The following is a 14,198-nucleotide window of genomic DNA, read 5'->3' on the forward strand; positions in this document are numbered from 1 at the left end:
TGTTTCAGATTATAAATCAATCTGCTTAGCTAAAATCCAAGCTACTCCACATTGGCAGGGTTGGGAAGGTGCCCAGAAAGGTTTTTAGAAACCACACATGTCTCCCCCCTTGCTTTTTCCGCTGTAAAAATCTGCTTGATAATAACTTTAAAAATAACCTTCCAAGATTGGAAGAATCCAATTTTACATAAGCGCGGGATAGTTCCGTCTATAGTTAACTATGTTATGATTTACATGAAGCTACAAGTTATATAAACAACTGCTGCATGGGTTCTCTCCCAAGACATCAGAATACACGTTTGCTAAGTCTTCTCGACAGTTGAGCTCGCCTCCACGATTAAAGCAGCTATGAAGATTACCAGACAGCCCCTTATCCTCAGCCTTTTAGGCCTGGTCGACCTTGCTCGCTGCGGCGTACTGCCGAATTGGAACTCCTATCCCAGCCATGATCCTGCCATTGAGAATCGCACTTTGGACGAGATCTACGCCTCTGCTAAACACGAGATGGGTGACCTCATTGTGCTTTGGGGAGGAGATGGTAATATTTTCACCTTTCTTGAATTCTGGACACACTCTTACTCACACGGTTGAAAAGCTGTAAGCCAAGGTGTACCAACGATTGCAGCATGGCAAGCACGATTCCCCGAAATCAAGCTCAATCTGACTGTCGACGTTTCAAAATATCACGACAGCCGAGTGAATCGTCAGTTCCAGCGCAATGGAACCGACGGCGCAGATATCGCAGTTTTGCAGACGCTGCATGATTTCGGTCGCTGGAAGAGGGAAGGGCGGCTGTTGCCATACAAGCCGTTGAAATGGGAGGATATTTATTCCGCTATAAAGGATCCTCATGGTGCCTTTGTGGGAGCATATATATGTGAGCACCCTGATGATATCTTGTCCCTTCGTAGATTATGTCCCATGCTGACATTTTCGATTCTTCGTCAATTAGACCAATTTGGAGATCTTATTTACAACACCGGACTCTTGAATGAGTCTAGTGTTCCATCTTCATATGGAGAGTTCGTTCGCCCAGAGTGGAAAAGCAAGCTAGCGTTAACGTATCCCAACGACGATGACGCTATCACTTATCTGTTCTCTGTCATCATTGACAAATATGGCTGGGATTGGTTCGAATCACTTCTCGAACAGGATGTTCAGTGGGTCCGAGGAACTGGCGAACCTGCTGACTATGTTGCCGAGGTCAACTCTACTCGCTCGTTGTCTTTCACCACCAACTTGAACACGGCGACAAACCTGGCTAGCAAAGCACCTGAAGACGCCCGCCTGCTGTGGCCACAGACTGGTGCTATTTTTGCCTCCACTCCTCGCCCTGAAAGTGCTAAATTGTTTATGAGCTGGTTGCTTAGCGACGAATATCAAGAGCAATTCGTCAACAGCCAGACCTACTTGGCACGGAAGGATTTGCCTTCTAAGCTAGGAAATGTGTGGGATGATGAATTCACGGCGCTCACTCAATTTGCAACTTTCATGGAGAACCGTGATTTGGTCGAATGGTGGAGACTCCAGTTTGAGACTTCCATCGGGACTGCTCAGGGTCTTAGCCCGGTGCTTTCATACTATGGTAGCCGCTAGACTGGGCACCATTCAATGTGGCTTTGCATTTCATTGCGTGGTTGGGTGAATGCAGCTGGTGGTTATCTTCACATGTAGTATATGGCTTCCATGTCTGTGTCTTTGATGTGCAGGGCCACGCCACACACTATCAATTTGTATTTATATTAGATGTCATTGTATATCATTTCAGAAATAATATCTTACTACACAAGTCTCAGCGTTGGGAAACCCGAGAATGCTTTTGAAAGCAGAGCTTCAACCATTAAAGACGAATTGCGGTCTCTTTTAAGCTGTTGTCAAACTCTATATTGCAACTTATGGTTGAAAACAGGGTATTAAAACTTCCGAGAATGCTCAAGCCGACATGATGGCAAGCAATCACAGCTTAAACAGGACAAGGGACACTTGATTTGTACTTGCACGGCTGATCTGTTTTAAGCACCACTTCTGAAAAGTTGGATTCCCGACAGACGCTATCCTATTTATTCCAGTTTAAATTCCCAGTTTTGATCTGTATAGTCCACTAAGACGAAAGGCCCATACTGTTTTTGAGTTATTTGTATTTGTTTTATGAATGTCAAGGAGTTGACACTCTAGCTAGTTAGGCAGAGAGACAAAGAAGACTACTTGAATATGCGATGTAAAACAGTTCCTCTCGCTAGCATCTGTGTGAATCAGAGGATCAAAAATTTAGGACAAGTTGGGACAATTTGAGAACTTTGCTACAAGCAAAGACAACCATTGAATAGATCCTTGGTAGGGGTTTAGGGTCTTGCGAAGATATTTTCAATTGCTCTCGCCCTGGACTTTGAAAACTCCGCCATGCCCGGACTCTTCAGTCAGTTCGAAACCTAGACTCTCTAACTCCTCGTGCATGGACTCCCGACTAGCATTTTCCTGGAGACATTCAAAGTACAGTACTGCATGTTGAGATGGCAGGAAAATGTCCGCTTTCTTAGTTCCCTTTTGCCAATTCGAGGTATTTTGGCTGCAACAAAGTAGTAAATAGACTGTATCTGACTGTCATTCTCTTTTTCGAAAGTAGCTTCCTATCTGAGCAGAAACAGGTAGCTCGTGTGGCCGGCTTTTACCCTCGCCACTCAATCTCCATATAAGCTATGCTTGTTCACACCATCAAAATTGCTCTAAAAGCTGTCTTACGTATACACTTTATCTTAAGCCTCGTATCCCTATCTCGTGCCTCTGGTGCCGATGTAACCCTTTTTAATACCAAGTTGATATCTAACACACGAAATTCCGCGTTCCACTCTAAAGGTCTTTTTATCATAATTAAAGTGTACACGATCCTATAAAGTTGAATTTTTGATTTCGGTCTAAGTCTACTAGTTAAGCTTGCGGGAGTCTATATAGTTAACGTCGGTAAGCTAACGTAGCCTAATTAAGAGGAACGATCGTAATACGGGAATTTTGTATAGACTTGTTTATCGATTATATTCTAGGCAAGGCCTTAAATAACCTTAGTTAGTTTAATTCAGCTTTAGTCATATAAAATTGCTTTCGGACTAAGGCGAGAGTCCGCACTTAGGTTTCCGAAGACCACTAGAGGTAATTAAAATAGCAACTCTTCTAAATTAGGAGGAATTTAAACCCGCCGAATTCGCCGTGAAGACTATATACTTTAGTATATAATAACGTTATAAAAGTTAAGTAGAGAAATATCAATGGTAAGTCGTATCTATAACAAAGTATTAAAGAGGTTTATTCTATACGAGACTACCCTCTGACACTAGTTGAGAGAATTTACCATTTATCTTAATCGAAGATTCATTTATCGAAATTTGAACAGAGAATGTATGTCCAGACTATACAATGCGTCAAACAAGAGGTTTTCGATCTGGAGATAGCTTTTCTAGCAGTTCAACCGATTACATGTATGTGATTGGGACTCCGTACAGCCAACTTGCCTACTGCTTGGTGGTATGATACCTTCAGTTCTAGTTATGTAGGTGCCGAGTGCTTCAAGGGAAACGACACGGTCCAATGAAATTCTGCTTATGTTCAGCTGAAGAGGTCACTGCAGTGGTCGCACGAGTTGAGTGGTTCTCACCCCGATTCTCACCCTATCTATAGCGCACTCACCCTTGTCCCACCGGTCGCACGACCGTAAAGCGGCATTTACCCATTTCTCACCTAGGCGACACCCAACTATTGACTGCACATAAGCCACACACCAGTGACTTGGTAGTTGCGTAGGTGACCACCAGCGAATCCTCACTGTATGTTTTTGATGGATGTTGTTTTAGTGTTGGATGCCCGGGCAAAGCTACATTTTAAAATCTGTCCATTAGTGCTCAGCTTACGCTTGGATCTTAGAAGCCCATGTCTATGTGCTCTTGCGACATACGAAACTAATGTGAAAGAAGACGTAAGATAATATGAACAGTCGCATCTATTCTAAGTGCCGACAAGCCGTTATATATTCCTATTCAGTACCAATCTGTTCCACATAAGAAGAATGGCTTAAGGGTATCTTCCATGAGCGGACTTGTAGACATACATGTCTAGTGTGCTACACGTGGATGTGACGTTGACCTTGGAACATAAGTGAGGACCTCGGGAGCGAGACTTGGTCCCTTTACGGATTTCGTTTGGGTTATCAATGGAGCCCAAGGTCCCTATTTAACCGAAGACATTCCACCAGAGATCTCTTTCGGTTGAGACGGGCTCGTGCAACTTCTGAAACCACGTGAAAGCTTTCGGCCGAACCGGCAATATATCGGAACCGGCCATCGGCGCCGGCAGTTCAACTGCCAGGCACATCTGCATCGTTGGACGATCGGCAAAGAAGCTAGTCCGAAAACACCCCCGAGATCCTTTTTAACACTTAGTCATGCCTTGCCGAAAACTCGTTGCAACTTGACATCCTTTTTGCTCCCTGCAATATCTCTTGGGAGAGCGCTGGAGCATTCTACAACACTACTTACTAACCCTTGAGGCAGCAGGAGCGCAACGTGGCTTTAAGGGCTGACTACTGAGCCTCTCGAGGCAGATTATCTACCTTGCCTTCAACAAGCACCACCGCAGGTTTTTTTTGGATTGGATTCTCTGGTAGAATTGCCAAAAGAATGCACTGTCCAGTATGCTCTTAACGACGAGTTGTTCGTGCCCAAAGACCTCAGCAATACGATCAATTGATGACGACTTGTCCGGCAAGACTACCCTAAAAGCATGCCGTCATTGATCCTTAATCCTTTGCTAGTTCTTTTTGATCCAACGCTGTCCAAGTGAAACACAGAAACACATCGCCATTTGGGGGCATTCTCTCTCTTTCTCAAAGAATCGCTCCATTCATTCCATGGATCTCTCTCCCATTTCTCTAATCGACAACCGGACGGAGATTCTTCATTTTCAATCCATTTTCGTGCTACGTGATATGCATGGTATCGATAGCATGCAGAAAGAAAGAAACAAGAAGCACAACTGATTGATAAAAAGGAAAAGCCGAATATGACAGAGATCACCTACTGCCATGAACCCATACAGATGGCTTTATGGAGATGGGGGAAACAGGCCAAAGGAAAAGTCAGAAAGATACAGGCTGATAACAACAAGATGCACACTAGATTCGTGGCAGTTGATAACTGTGAATGCGATCACTTAATGTTCCGAACTGGAACCCGGGGACAAACAATATATTTTCTGCACATCCGCCAACTCAGCTTCGAAATCGATCTTGAGGTCTTTCAGCAGGCCGTCGCCGAGATCAAAAACCCATCCATGAACGATGGGGTACTGATTTTCCTGGTAGCTTTGCTGGACAGCTGCAGTCTTGATGATGTTCCTACAGGATTCCACCACATTGAGTTCAATCAAACGATTGTACCTGGCGTGCTCATCGGGAATTTCGTCGAGTTCCTTCTCGTGCAAGCGATACACGTCGCGGATGTTTCGGAGCCACGGGTTCAGCAAACCCAAGTCAGCAGGTGTCAAGGCCGCCTTAACTCCTCCACAGTTGTAGTGGCCGCAAACGATAATGTGCTTGACTTTCAAGTGCCGCACAGCATAATTGATTACAGACATCACGTTGAGGTCGACATTGGGCACTAGGTTGGCGATGTTACGGTGAACGAAGACCTCGCCAGCCTCCAGGCCCATGATCTCGTTGGCAGGGACACGGCTGTCGCTACAGCCTATGTACCTGATGGCCGTTAGTCGCGTTCCGTTCCGAAAATTTCAAAGCCACGTTTCTTACAGGTAATCTGGGGATTGCCCAGCAGAAAGCTTCTCGAAAAACGAGGCATCTGTTTCTTTCTTCGATGAGACCCATTTCTTGTTGTTTTGGAAGATATGGTCAAGCGACTGCTTGAGATAGCGATTGACATTGGGTTCGGAGGGCATTTTGTCAGATTCTGCAAAGGCTATGCAAAGGTGAATGGCGATTCGAGGTTCTGGTCGTCTCAGACAGGGCTGTAAGCAGATCTTCCGAATTCGTTGGGACCTGTCGACCTCGGAGGGGTTGTGCTTATATAAGCACATGCCAAGACCTTCCGTAGTCAAGGTATGCAGCTCTGGTGGCTAGATATTCCACCAAATCATGCTTTACAGCCATCACAATTGATTGTTTTACTCCCAACTATAGTTTGCTAATTCTTTCCGAGGCGACTCTTCTACAACCCCAAGGCAGACAATGTCCAACAATACCAAATGCGTGCAATACCTAGAAGTGATGCCTGCACAACTAACAGCACAATCGAGCCTTCGTATGATCCTGCGTTACCTTCTCATAGTCTCGATCTCAATTTCCATCAGCCTCGTGTAACCAGACACCTGTAACGATCGCGTCTCAGCTTGGAATTCCACTGGCTGCTCATAGGTGTCCAGTTCCACGGAGGGCAGCTCACCTTCGTCAAGCACGTTATACACGGTGCCTCCATCATTGAAAATTCTGACGGCCAGCATCATGCCGGCGCCACCACTGAAATCCGCCGCAATCGCGAACCTTGTTCTATCGATCTTCCGTGTTACGCCGCCCCGCCGGTCTTATCGGAACGGCCCACAAGCAGGTGACAGTCGGGTGAAATGGCGAGGGCGAACAGACTAGCAACATGCAGAAGTGAGTATACTACCTGATAGGAGGGCAGCCTTTTTTTATGGCTTGGACTTAACGGACAAACTGAAAAGGCAAAGCTCGAATATAGTGTGTTTGCCTCAAAAATGTGCCTTTTCGCATCGTAGGTTACTATATCGCTCAACCTATGTTCCAGTGTTTGAAGTCCGTTTTATGCAATATTTGACCCGGAATGAGACTTTTTTTTCCCCAACAAATACATGCGAGTGCTGGTTAAACATACCCGGGGTTTAACCAGGGCAAATCAATAAAATTGTCCCCAAATTGACCAAAATCTTGAAACATCGGAAACAAGTTCGGGCATCCATGATCGAGAGGCCAATTATTCATCGGAAAGACATTTTGGCCATCTTCGCCGTATAAGAGGTCGTTTAATGCACGATCATTCTCTGTCTCAAAAAGAGAGTCGAATGGGCCCATTGTGTTTTCTGGCGTGTCATAAAGAGACACATTTGATCCAGAGCCTTGATCTGGAACATCTTGATGACACTGCTTTTTTGCCGGAGCATCAAAGTCACCAGTGAATCCCATCTCGAGAATGGAGCTCATATCCTCCGGCAAGGCAGATTCAACATTCCATCTTCGGGCTAGGAAATTTAACAAATCAACACATTTCTGCGAACAAATGGGCCAAAACATTTTGATTTGAGTGAAAAGAGCGAGACACTTGCGAACTGAACGTGTACTGAATCGCCGCAGTGTGTATGATGTGGTTGTTGCATTCATCATATGAACAATACACGCACTCAATAGATGGTGGATGAGGAGCGGACTGGACCTCGGGAAGCCGTAGATTTTGTAATAATCTGAGACAAGTCTGACCATCGCTGTTGCTGCCGCTGTGAGAGATTGTAATACGGCGGGCATTAGTTGCGACGTGTTTGGTTCCTCGTTCCGCATTTTCGAAAATAATCGGAGAAATGGTGGCATTGTTACTAGAATTGCCATTTGGTATGCCATGTGAAAGAGAAAGACAGGTTTTTCGGTTGCGCCTCGCTTTATTGCGAGTCTTTGATCTCGTGACTTAAAGAATTGACTGAGGTTTTCGTGCGTTGCTATCAATAGACTGACTTGCTCGGGTGTGGTAAGGGTTTCGAAGGTAGAAGAGAATCTGGAAACTGTTAGTGAGTGCATTACCGGTGGATTGTGAGATGGGGAATTGGTGCTTGCATTTTATCCATGTTTTGGTCATGCATGTACCATAGCTTGCATTGCCACGCAAAAGATATTTGAGCCAGACTTGTCCCATCGCTTGGGAAGCAAGTTTCAATTGCGGGAACATTCACACGTCGCCAAGGTAGCATGCAGTTCCTTCCTAGGATTGAGATTGAAGTTCTATCAGTCATGTAGAATGACCAAAAAGTCTGCACATCTGCGAGCCCGGCACCAGAAGTCGACATGGTGTCAAATTCATCAAGTGCCAATACGTGAAGCCGTAGTTGAACAGCCATCCCTGCAGCCATGGAGAGGAATGTCCAGCCAAATTGATCACAGCCCGAGGCGAGGGAACGCCATGACAGGATACTTAAACCTTGAATGACGTATATTGACGGGGACTGTCGAAAACATTTGAAGACGAGAGATTCACTTAATTCAGCAAGTTTATCACTGATCTTGAGGGAGTCCTTCTTGTTTTCAAATGCTGCTCCAGCTGCTAACATGGCTGCATGAAGGAAGAGATGATCCGGAGATTGGTTAGGGAACTGAAGAAAAAAGTCCGAACTTTCATACTGCGTGAATTGATGATCTTCGTTGATGCATTTGAGAAATAGAGCAGCGATTTCATAAACACGAGTGACTTCCCCGCATATTTTCAGAATCTGAGGTGGCACTTGAGGCGGGCCCTCGGGCTGAAGAATGTTCTCCCCTGTTGGAGGGTTCTTGATTGAATGTTTCTCCTCCTCAGCCACAGCATCTGCAAGATTCGTTCTCCACATCATAACGCTCAATTCCTCCATGGCAGTTTGCGACTGATGAGAAGGTTCATTGTCAGCCACGTTATTCAGAGGCGCACAATGTTCCTGTTCGTGTGACTTCCCCAGCGGAGGTAGTAGGAAGGTCGAGTCTAAGATGGCATTGGCAGATCTTTTTGGTTCAATATGCGGCAGCGTATTGGTGCTACTGCTATTTTGAAGAGCTAGCAAAGCCTGAACTTGGTTCTCGAGGGATTTAACATAGTTCTCATCCCAATACTTTCGTCTGTCTATCGTGTTAACCCCATGGGTTTCGTTGCAGTTTAGGATGGGCTAATACTTTCTAACTTTTTTCTCATCCGCATATTCGCATTCTTTCGCCGTTCGTTGACAATATGAGCATTGTGGTTTCGCACCATCGCACTGTCAGATATATCAGCGATCAACCCCACGTCTCCTAGCGCATGACGTACTCGGCGTTTTGAGGCTCGACACTGACGGCATGCAAAATGAACTGGTTTCATAGGCTGATTTGACATTTCAATTACATATCACACCCAAAAGAGAAGTTTGGCACTAAAGTTCCCCGACTCTCAACAAGAAGACTGTGACCAGGGAAGGAGTTTACGATTGCCACTTTCACGTAGGGATCATGTGATTTGCGGGAGACCTTGCAAAGTGGGGTTCTACGGACCATCTCTGAACCTGTTCGCGGGGCCTATAAGTTATGTCTTGATGAGCCAAAGTCTTCTAACATCACTTAAGAATGTTATTATTATGTATAGTTATTCTGTATCATATAGTGCTACTTGATTACCCATTATGAGCTTTATATACTAGCCTCTAATAATACATCGATTCAAAATTGTATGCCCTGTCCAACAAACACAATTGGGTTGAAACTAAGAAAGACGAACAGTCTTATTTGAACAAAACTAAAAGGATAGAAGGATTGCATATAAGCCTCCTCGATTGTTTTTAGAATCATAGGCTCGCCATTGGACTGAACTATTCTTAAGATCTTCCTGGCGACCAAAATTCCCCATCACATCAGCGAACAAGTTAGTAGCAACTATCTAGTCTATATCTAATTATGCAAAGGTAAATATCTCTGTCGTAGTATCTACCTGATTTAGTTAACCGTCTTCCATCATAACTAAAGGCTGTAGGGCTGCCACCCTAGTAGAAGAAATCAAGCCTTCACCACCTATGCCTATTTTCTCCACGCTCTTTCAGTAATCACAGCTGAATAATGTAAGACAAAGTCTTAGGGTATAAGTCTGGGGAAGATAATGGTAGCCTAGTTACATATTAATATCTCCTATGAAACACGATTCGGCGCACTTCAGTAGACGTAGACCGAGATCACTCTTCCCTGAACGAGGAGTTAATACTTGGCCATGTGGAGATATGAATAGCTATATTACTCTTGAAAGAATGTGGAATATCTTAGCAGCGGCTGGACATATTCCTTGTGAGATAAGCGAACTTGACCGAGCCGAAGCTCCGCAACGCTAACAATGCATCCTAGACCTATCACCAAATAATGTACTTTCTATGAGATTGGGCTTCATTTTCCAGCCGTGGATTTGGTACCTCTATTAGGCCCAATTTGCACGTGGGCGATTTAGATAGAGTTGTCGTCATTTTCTGAAAATCCCAACGACACAGCCAATCTGTTTTGATGCATAATTGGATCTACACATTATCTCCGGACGGTGGAGTAGAAGTGAGTTCTTGACCTAAACGGCGTTCATCCAGCGTCGAGCAAACGGCTCCTTGTACTCTTTGGTGTGCTTTCTGGAAGAACATTTGCACCAGACAAACTAGATATAGTATGGATAACCATGAATTCAAAAGCGATGAGTTGTGCCTTGTTCTGCGCCGCTTCTGCGATTAATTCGTAGGTTTTGTTGATTCTAGCGGTCAAATCCCGCTGGAATCAATAGGCTTGGACGAAAGCGACTGAATGCGAACCGAAGACATTGCGGAAGTCGTGAATATGTGATGAAATCAATTGGAGATTCTGATCTTGAGCTCAACAAGCAGGTACGGTTTGAATTCCAAATTTATGAATTTGATTAAAGATCGTAGACTTTTTGATGTTACGTTATTAATTGCAGAGAGCATGGAAGTCAATGATTATATTCGATTGTTGCCTCTTGAAATTAAGAGTATCCATCAAATCTTTGCAAGAACCGTCGGCCACTTATGCGGCCTTATAATGTCTTTTTGGTCTTTTTAGACGGACCGTCCCCCTTCTCGGTGTTGTAGATAGACAATATAAAGGCGATAAAGGACATTATTTTTGAAAGCGACTTTCCATGAAAACCCGGTATTGACGTGCCAATCCACCACTGCGTACGGAATAGTAGATCCCCAATTTTAACCAGATGCCCCATTCTTAATATTAGGAAACTTTTGTATGACTTGCCTATACAAGGATACTTTCAAGTGTCTCGCAGGTACCATATAACCCTTCTTAACCCTGAAGCTAATTAAGGAAGATATAAGAAGAAATTTCTAGTTTGAAGAAAGTCCTTCTCATAGAATAAAAACTTGGTCAGGAGCATCAAATAAAGGAAAGAAAGCACCTAGTTAGGATATCTCTGATTATAGTGTCCTATTTTAAATTGTTGTCCTTCTTCTACGTTAGATATCGAGAATTAAAACTAGCACGAAGTACTAGCATTAACTAAATTAATCAAGCCAGACTTACGTTCAATAAGTGTACTCCGTACTGTTTCACTTCCTTTTAGCTAGTTGGATAAGAAAATACACATGGTGCCTAAGCACCCTTTATATAGGCAATTCATGTAAAACGATACTTACACGCAATATCATCATAAGACTTAGACTAGTTAGGAAGAACTTAAGAAGTTATTTAGAGTGTAAAAGAAGTCGTAATCACCTACGGAGTACGGAGTAGGATCCAAACTACAAAGGATTACCCAAGTACGCTTAAAGTACTCCGAACTCCGTAACTAAGAGAATATTTAAATTTTTACATAAGTTGTGCATATGTTGTACAATGTTTCAAACATAGTGCATTTCAAAAGACGCTCTTTTATGTTGTTGCATTCCGTGTTTCCGTACTCCATACGGAATACGGAAACTAATTTCTAGCCTCTCAATTACGGAGTACATCTGACCTAAACTAGAGTTTGTTGGCTTGTTTCTCTTTACGGAGTACTTAACCTAGTCTTAAAGGATTGAGAACAATACACTCACGATAACCGGGTAAATATCTTTTGTATAGCGATTCCATATCAAAGATACTTCATTTTGCAATTTGTTATCAATTTGTTATCTGCTGGGGCGGTGTGAGGTTTGACCAACGGCCTAACGTTAGGCCGTTGAGTCGCCTTCCCCTTATCTGTGATAAGAGCTGCGGCTGTGAAACCTCCGCAACCTAAAACGGCTCGTTTTGTCTCGGAGCCACCATTCCGCAATTTTCGATAAACAATCACTAAGATTCTAATTGGTCACTGATAAGAGAGGTCTTGGTAGACCCGAAAAATAGCATGCGCGGGCGGAACTATCGCTACAAACCCGGGTTAATCGCTGGTCCTTGTGCCATTTGTGGCTTCTAGTACGGTTTTGTGACAATCATTATCGGTCGGTATCGGAACCTTATTTCCTATATCTTTTGCATTTGCGGTTGCCATGAAGTCCGACGGGTGGGTCCCAGGCAGGGGGCTTGCAGTTATGCAGAAGTCGTGGCACGTAGCTTAAGTTATAAAGTTGATGTTAGTGACCCGGAAAGATCACTCCTTTTGTCCACTATCAACACCCTTCTTACTCAATTCTTCCTCGAAAAGAATATTAGCACAATGTGTAGTGTGCAACTGGCCGACGAGCCTTTCGTTTATGCGGTTTTCGGAATCCAATATCCAGCCGGAAATCCGACAGATTCCCAGAAAGCTCTGACAGGGGAGTTCGACGGTCTCATTTCCGGCCACGCGGCACACATTGACACACTCTTGCAAGATGGTTGTGCCACTCCAAACACTGGGAAGACGTACGTTTGGCTTACGTACTGGAAGTCTGTTGCGGACTACCAGAAGTGGTGGACTCGAGAGGATGTGTCTCAATTCTGGGCAGATCTTCCTCTTGACGCGGGCATATGGAGAGAAGTCATGACCCCATCCCCTCGACGAAGTCAATACGCGTCCAGCCGGGTAGAGCCCTCCGGTCTGGGAAATTTGGGCAAACCAATCAGTCTGGGCGAGAAGTCGGGCTACTGGGGATGCTACCGCCATCGAAAGTCTGATCACACTTCGGATAAAATGGTGTCTCCGGTGCAAGAGAAGTTGGTGCCTCATCGACCTTTGCACAGCCCCTCGGCGGAGACATCGGGTCCTGAGATTCGCCCCGGTCGGGTTCACCTGACGCAGTTCCCAGACAACATCTGTTTTGTCGTCGAAGGACAAGACCATTCCGCCATTACGAAAGAAGAACAAAAATTCTGGCTTGGAAACCTTGATGATTTGGTCAATAATTGGATCAAAGATCTCATTGAGGCAGGACCTGAGTCAGGGATTCTTGATGGACGGATATGTTATGATCCCGAGGGTGGCCGGTTCCGCGATGGAGAGCCTAACGCACTGGGGTATAACAAGAAAATCCAATTGTTCTACTTCCAAGATCTAGGCCAAATGGAGAAGATTGGACGACTGAATAAAGGCCATGTTGAGCTGCGAAAGAAGATCTTTGAGTCATATGGCCCCGGGGGGGAGATGATGGCCGGGAAGATTATGCTCCAGGTCGAAACGACTGTTTTGAAATCTGGTGAGATTGATTGTGAATATGTTGGATGTGCTGAAGGAACCGGTTTTATGGCCTTTGGTTCCTATCCGCAGCATATCTCTTAATTAGATAATCGAAATTACACTCGCAGCTTTTGATAATGAGGTCTTTGAAATAATTCGCTGAGGCCATCATAGCAATGGCAATGAAGAGTAAAGGTTTTAAATGTCAAGCTGTTACAGGTGCCAAAACTGGGCCTTTTAATATGTTAGTTTCTTTGAGCTAACAGCTCGGGTAGACTCCAGAGGAATAGCAAAGGCGTGCTTATACAAGGTAGAGCCCTTAACTCCCTAATCTTGACCCGAATCCTTGCAGCCCTAATTTAAATATAACTTAAACTGAAGGGCCCTAACAGAGAACATGGTGTTGCAGAGGTGATATAAAACATGTTAGAATCTGTAAGCATAGGCCTTTGGTTCGGTGCTGTAACACCAAGGCTTAGCAGCACCAGACACTTAGTTCGGTGCTATAGTGTAAACACGACTCAGGGAATCTAGAAAATATCTGAGAGAGATGGTATTCAATCTACAAATGAAGCTGTAGATGAAACTGGAAAATCTCTGGATGCGTTGTAAGAGAGAGAAGCTATCTACAGATTAGCTAGACTAAGTACTAGGAGCAAACATGGAAGTTATATGACTTCCAATACCCCCCACGACTAGCATATAGTCTAGACTGCGACATCGCCCATAGACGGGCGGGTGGGCACTGCCCACGGGCCTTATACAAGCGGGAAATAGGCCCTAACGTGTTCGGTAAGTGAGCTGGCCATATAAGCGAGCTGGCCACCCCAACCAACTTCTTAATTT

The 14,198-nt window shown here is 44.5% G+C and overlaps 4 protein-coding genes across 4 annotated transcripts; 2 read left to right on the forward strand and 2 right to left on the reverse strand.

Moving 5' to 3' along the window:
• Positions 1-348: 348 nt before the first annotated feature.
• On the forward strand, positions 349-1,596 carry Pdw03_7813 (ABC-type Fe3+ transport system; the record flags this gene model as incomplete). Its single annotated transcript, XM_066101772.1, has 3 exons — positions 349-538; positions 596-877; positions 953-1,596. The coding sequence occupies 3 exons, from the start codon at positions 349-351 to the stop codon at positions 1,594-1,596; spliced, it is 1,116 nt and encodes a 371-aa protein (XP_065956855.1).
• Positions 1,597-5,196: 3,600 nt separating this feature from the next.
• On the reverse strand, positions 5,197-5,937 carry Pdw03_7814 (Carbonic anhydrase; the record flags this gene model as incomplete). Its single annotated transcript, XM_014677477.1, has 2 exons — positions 5,197-5,737; positions 5,792-5,937. 2 exons carry the CDS (start codon positions 5,935-5,937, stop codon positions 5,197-5,199), a joined length of 687 nt encoding a protein of 228 aa, XP_014532963.1.
• A 397-nt stretch (positions 5,938-6,334) lies between these two features.
• Pdw03_7815 (Nitrogen assimilation transcription factor nit-4) lies at positions 6,335-9,119 on the reverse strand (the record flags this gene model as incomplete). The annotated part of the gene is made up of 8 exons (XM_066101773.1): positions 6,335-6,366; positions 6,441-6,538; positions 6,597-6,636; positions 6,710-6,792; positions 6,891-7,778; positions 7,838-8,866; positions 8,921-9,003; positions 9,054-9,119. The coding sequence occupies 8 exons, from the start codon at positions 9,117-9,119 to the stop codon at positions 6,335-6,337; spliced, it is 2,319 nt and encodes a 772-aa protein (XP_065956856.1).
• Positions 9,120-12,413: 3,294 nt separating this feature from the next.
• Pdw03_7816 (heme-containing dehydratase) lies at positions 12,414-13,454 on the forward strand (the record flags this gene model as incomplete). Its single annotated transcript, XM_014677478.1, has 1 exon — positions 12,414-13,454. The coding sequence occupies one exon, from the start codon at positions 12,414-12,416 to the stop codon at positions 13,452-13,454; it is 1,041 nt and encodes a 346-aa protein (XP_014532964.1).
• Positions 13,455-14,198: the final 744 nt, after the last annotated feature.

This window comes from Penicillium digitatum, chromosome 3 (assembly GCF_016767815.1).
Source record: "Penicillium digitatum chromosome 3, complete sequence".
In the NCBI taxonomy this organism is placed as follows: domain Eukaryota; kingdom Fungi; phylum Ascomycota; class Eurotiomycetes; order Eurotiales; family Aspergillaceae; genus Penicillium; species Penicillium digitatum.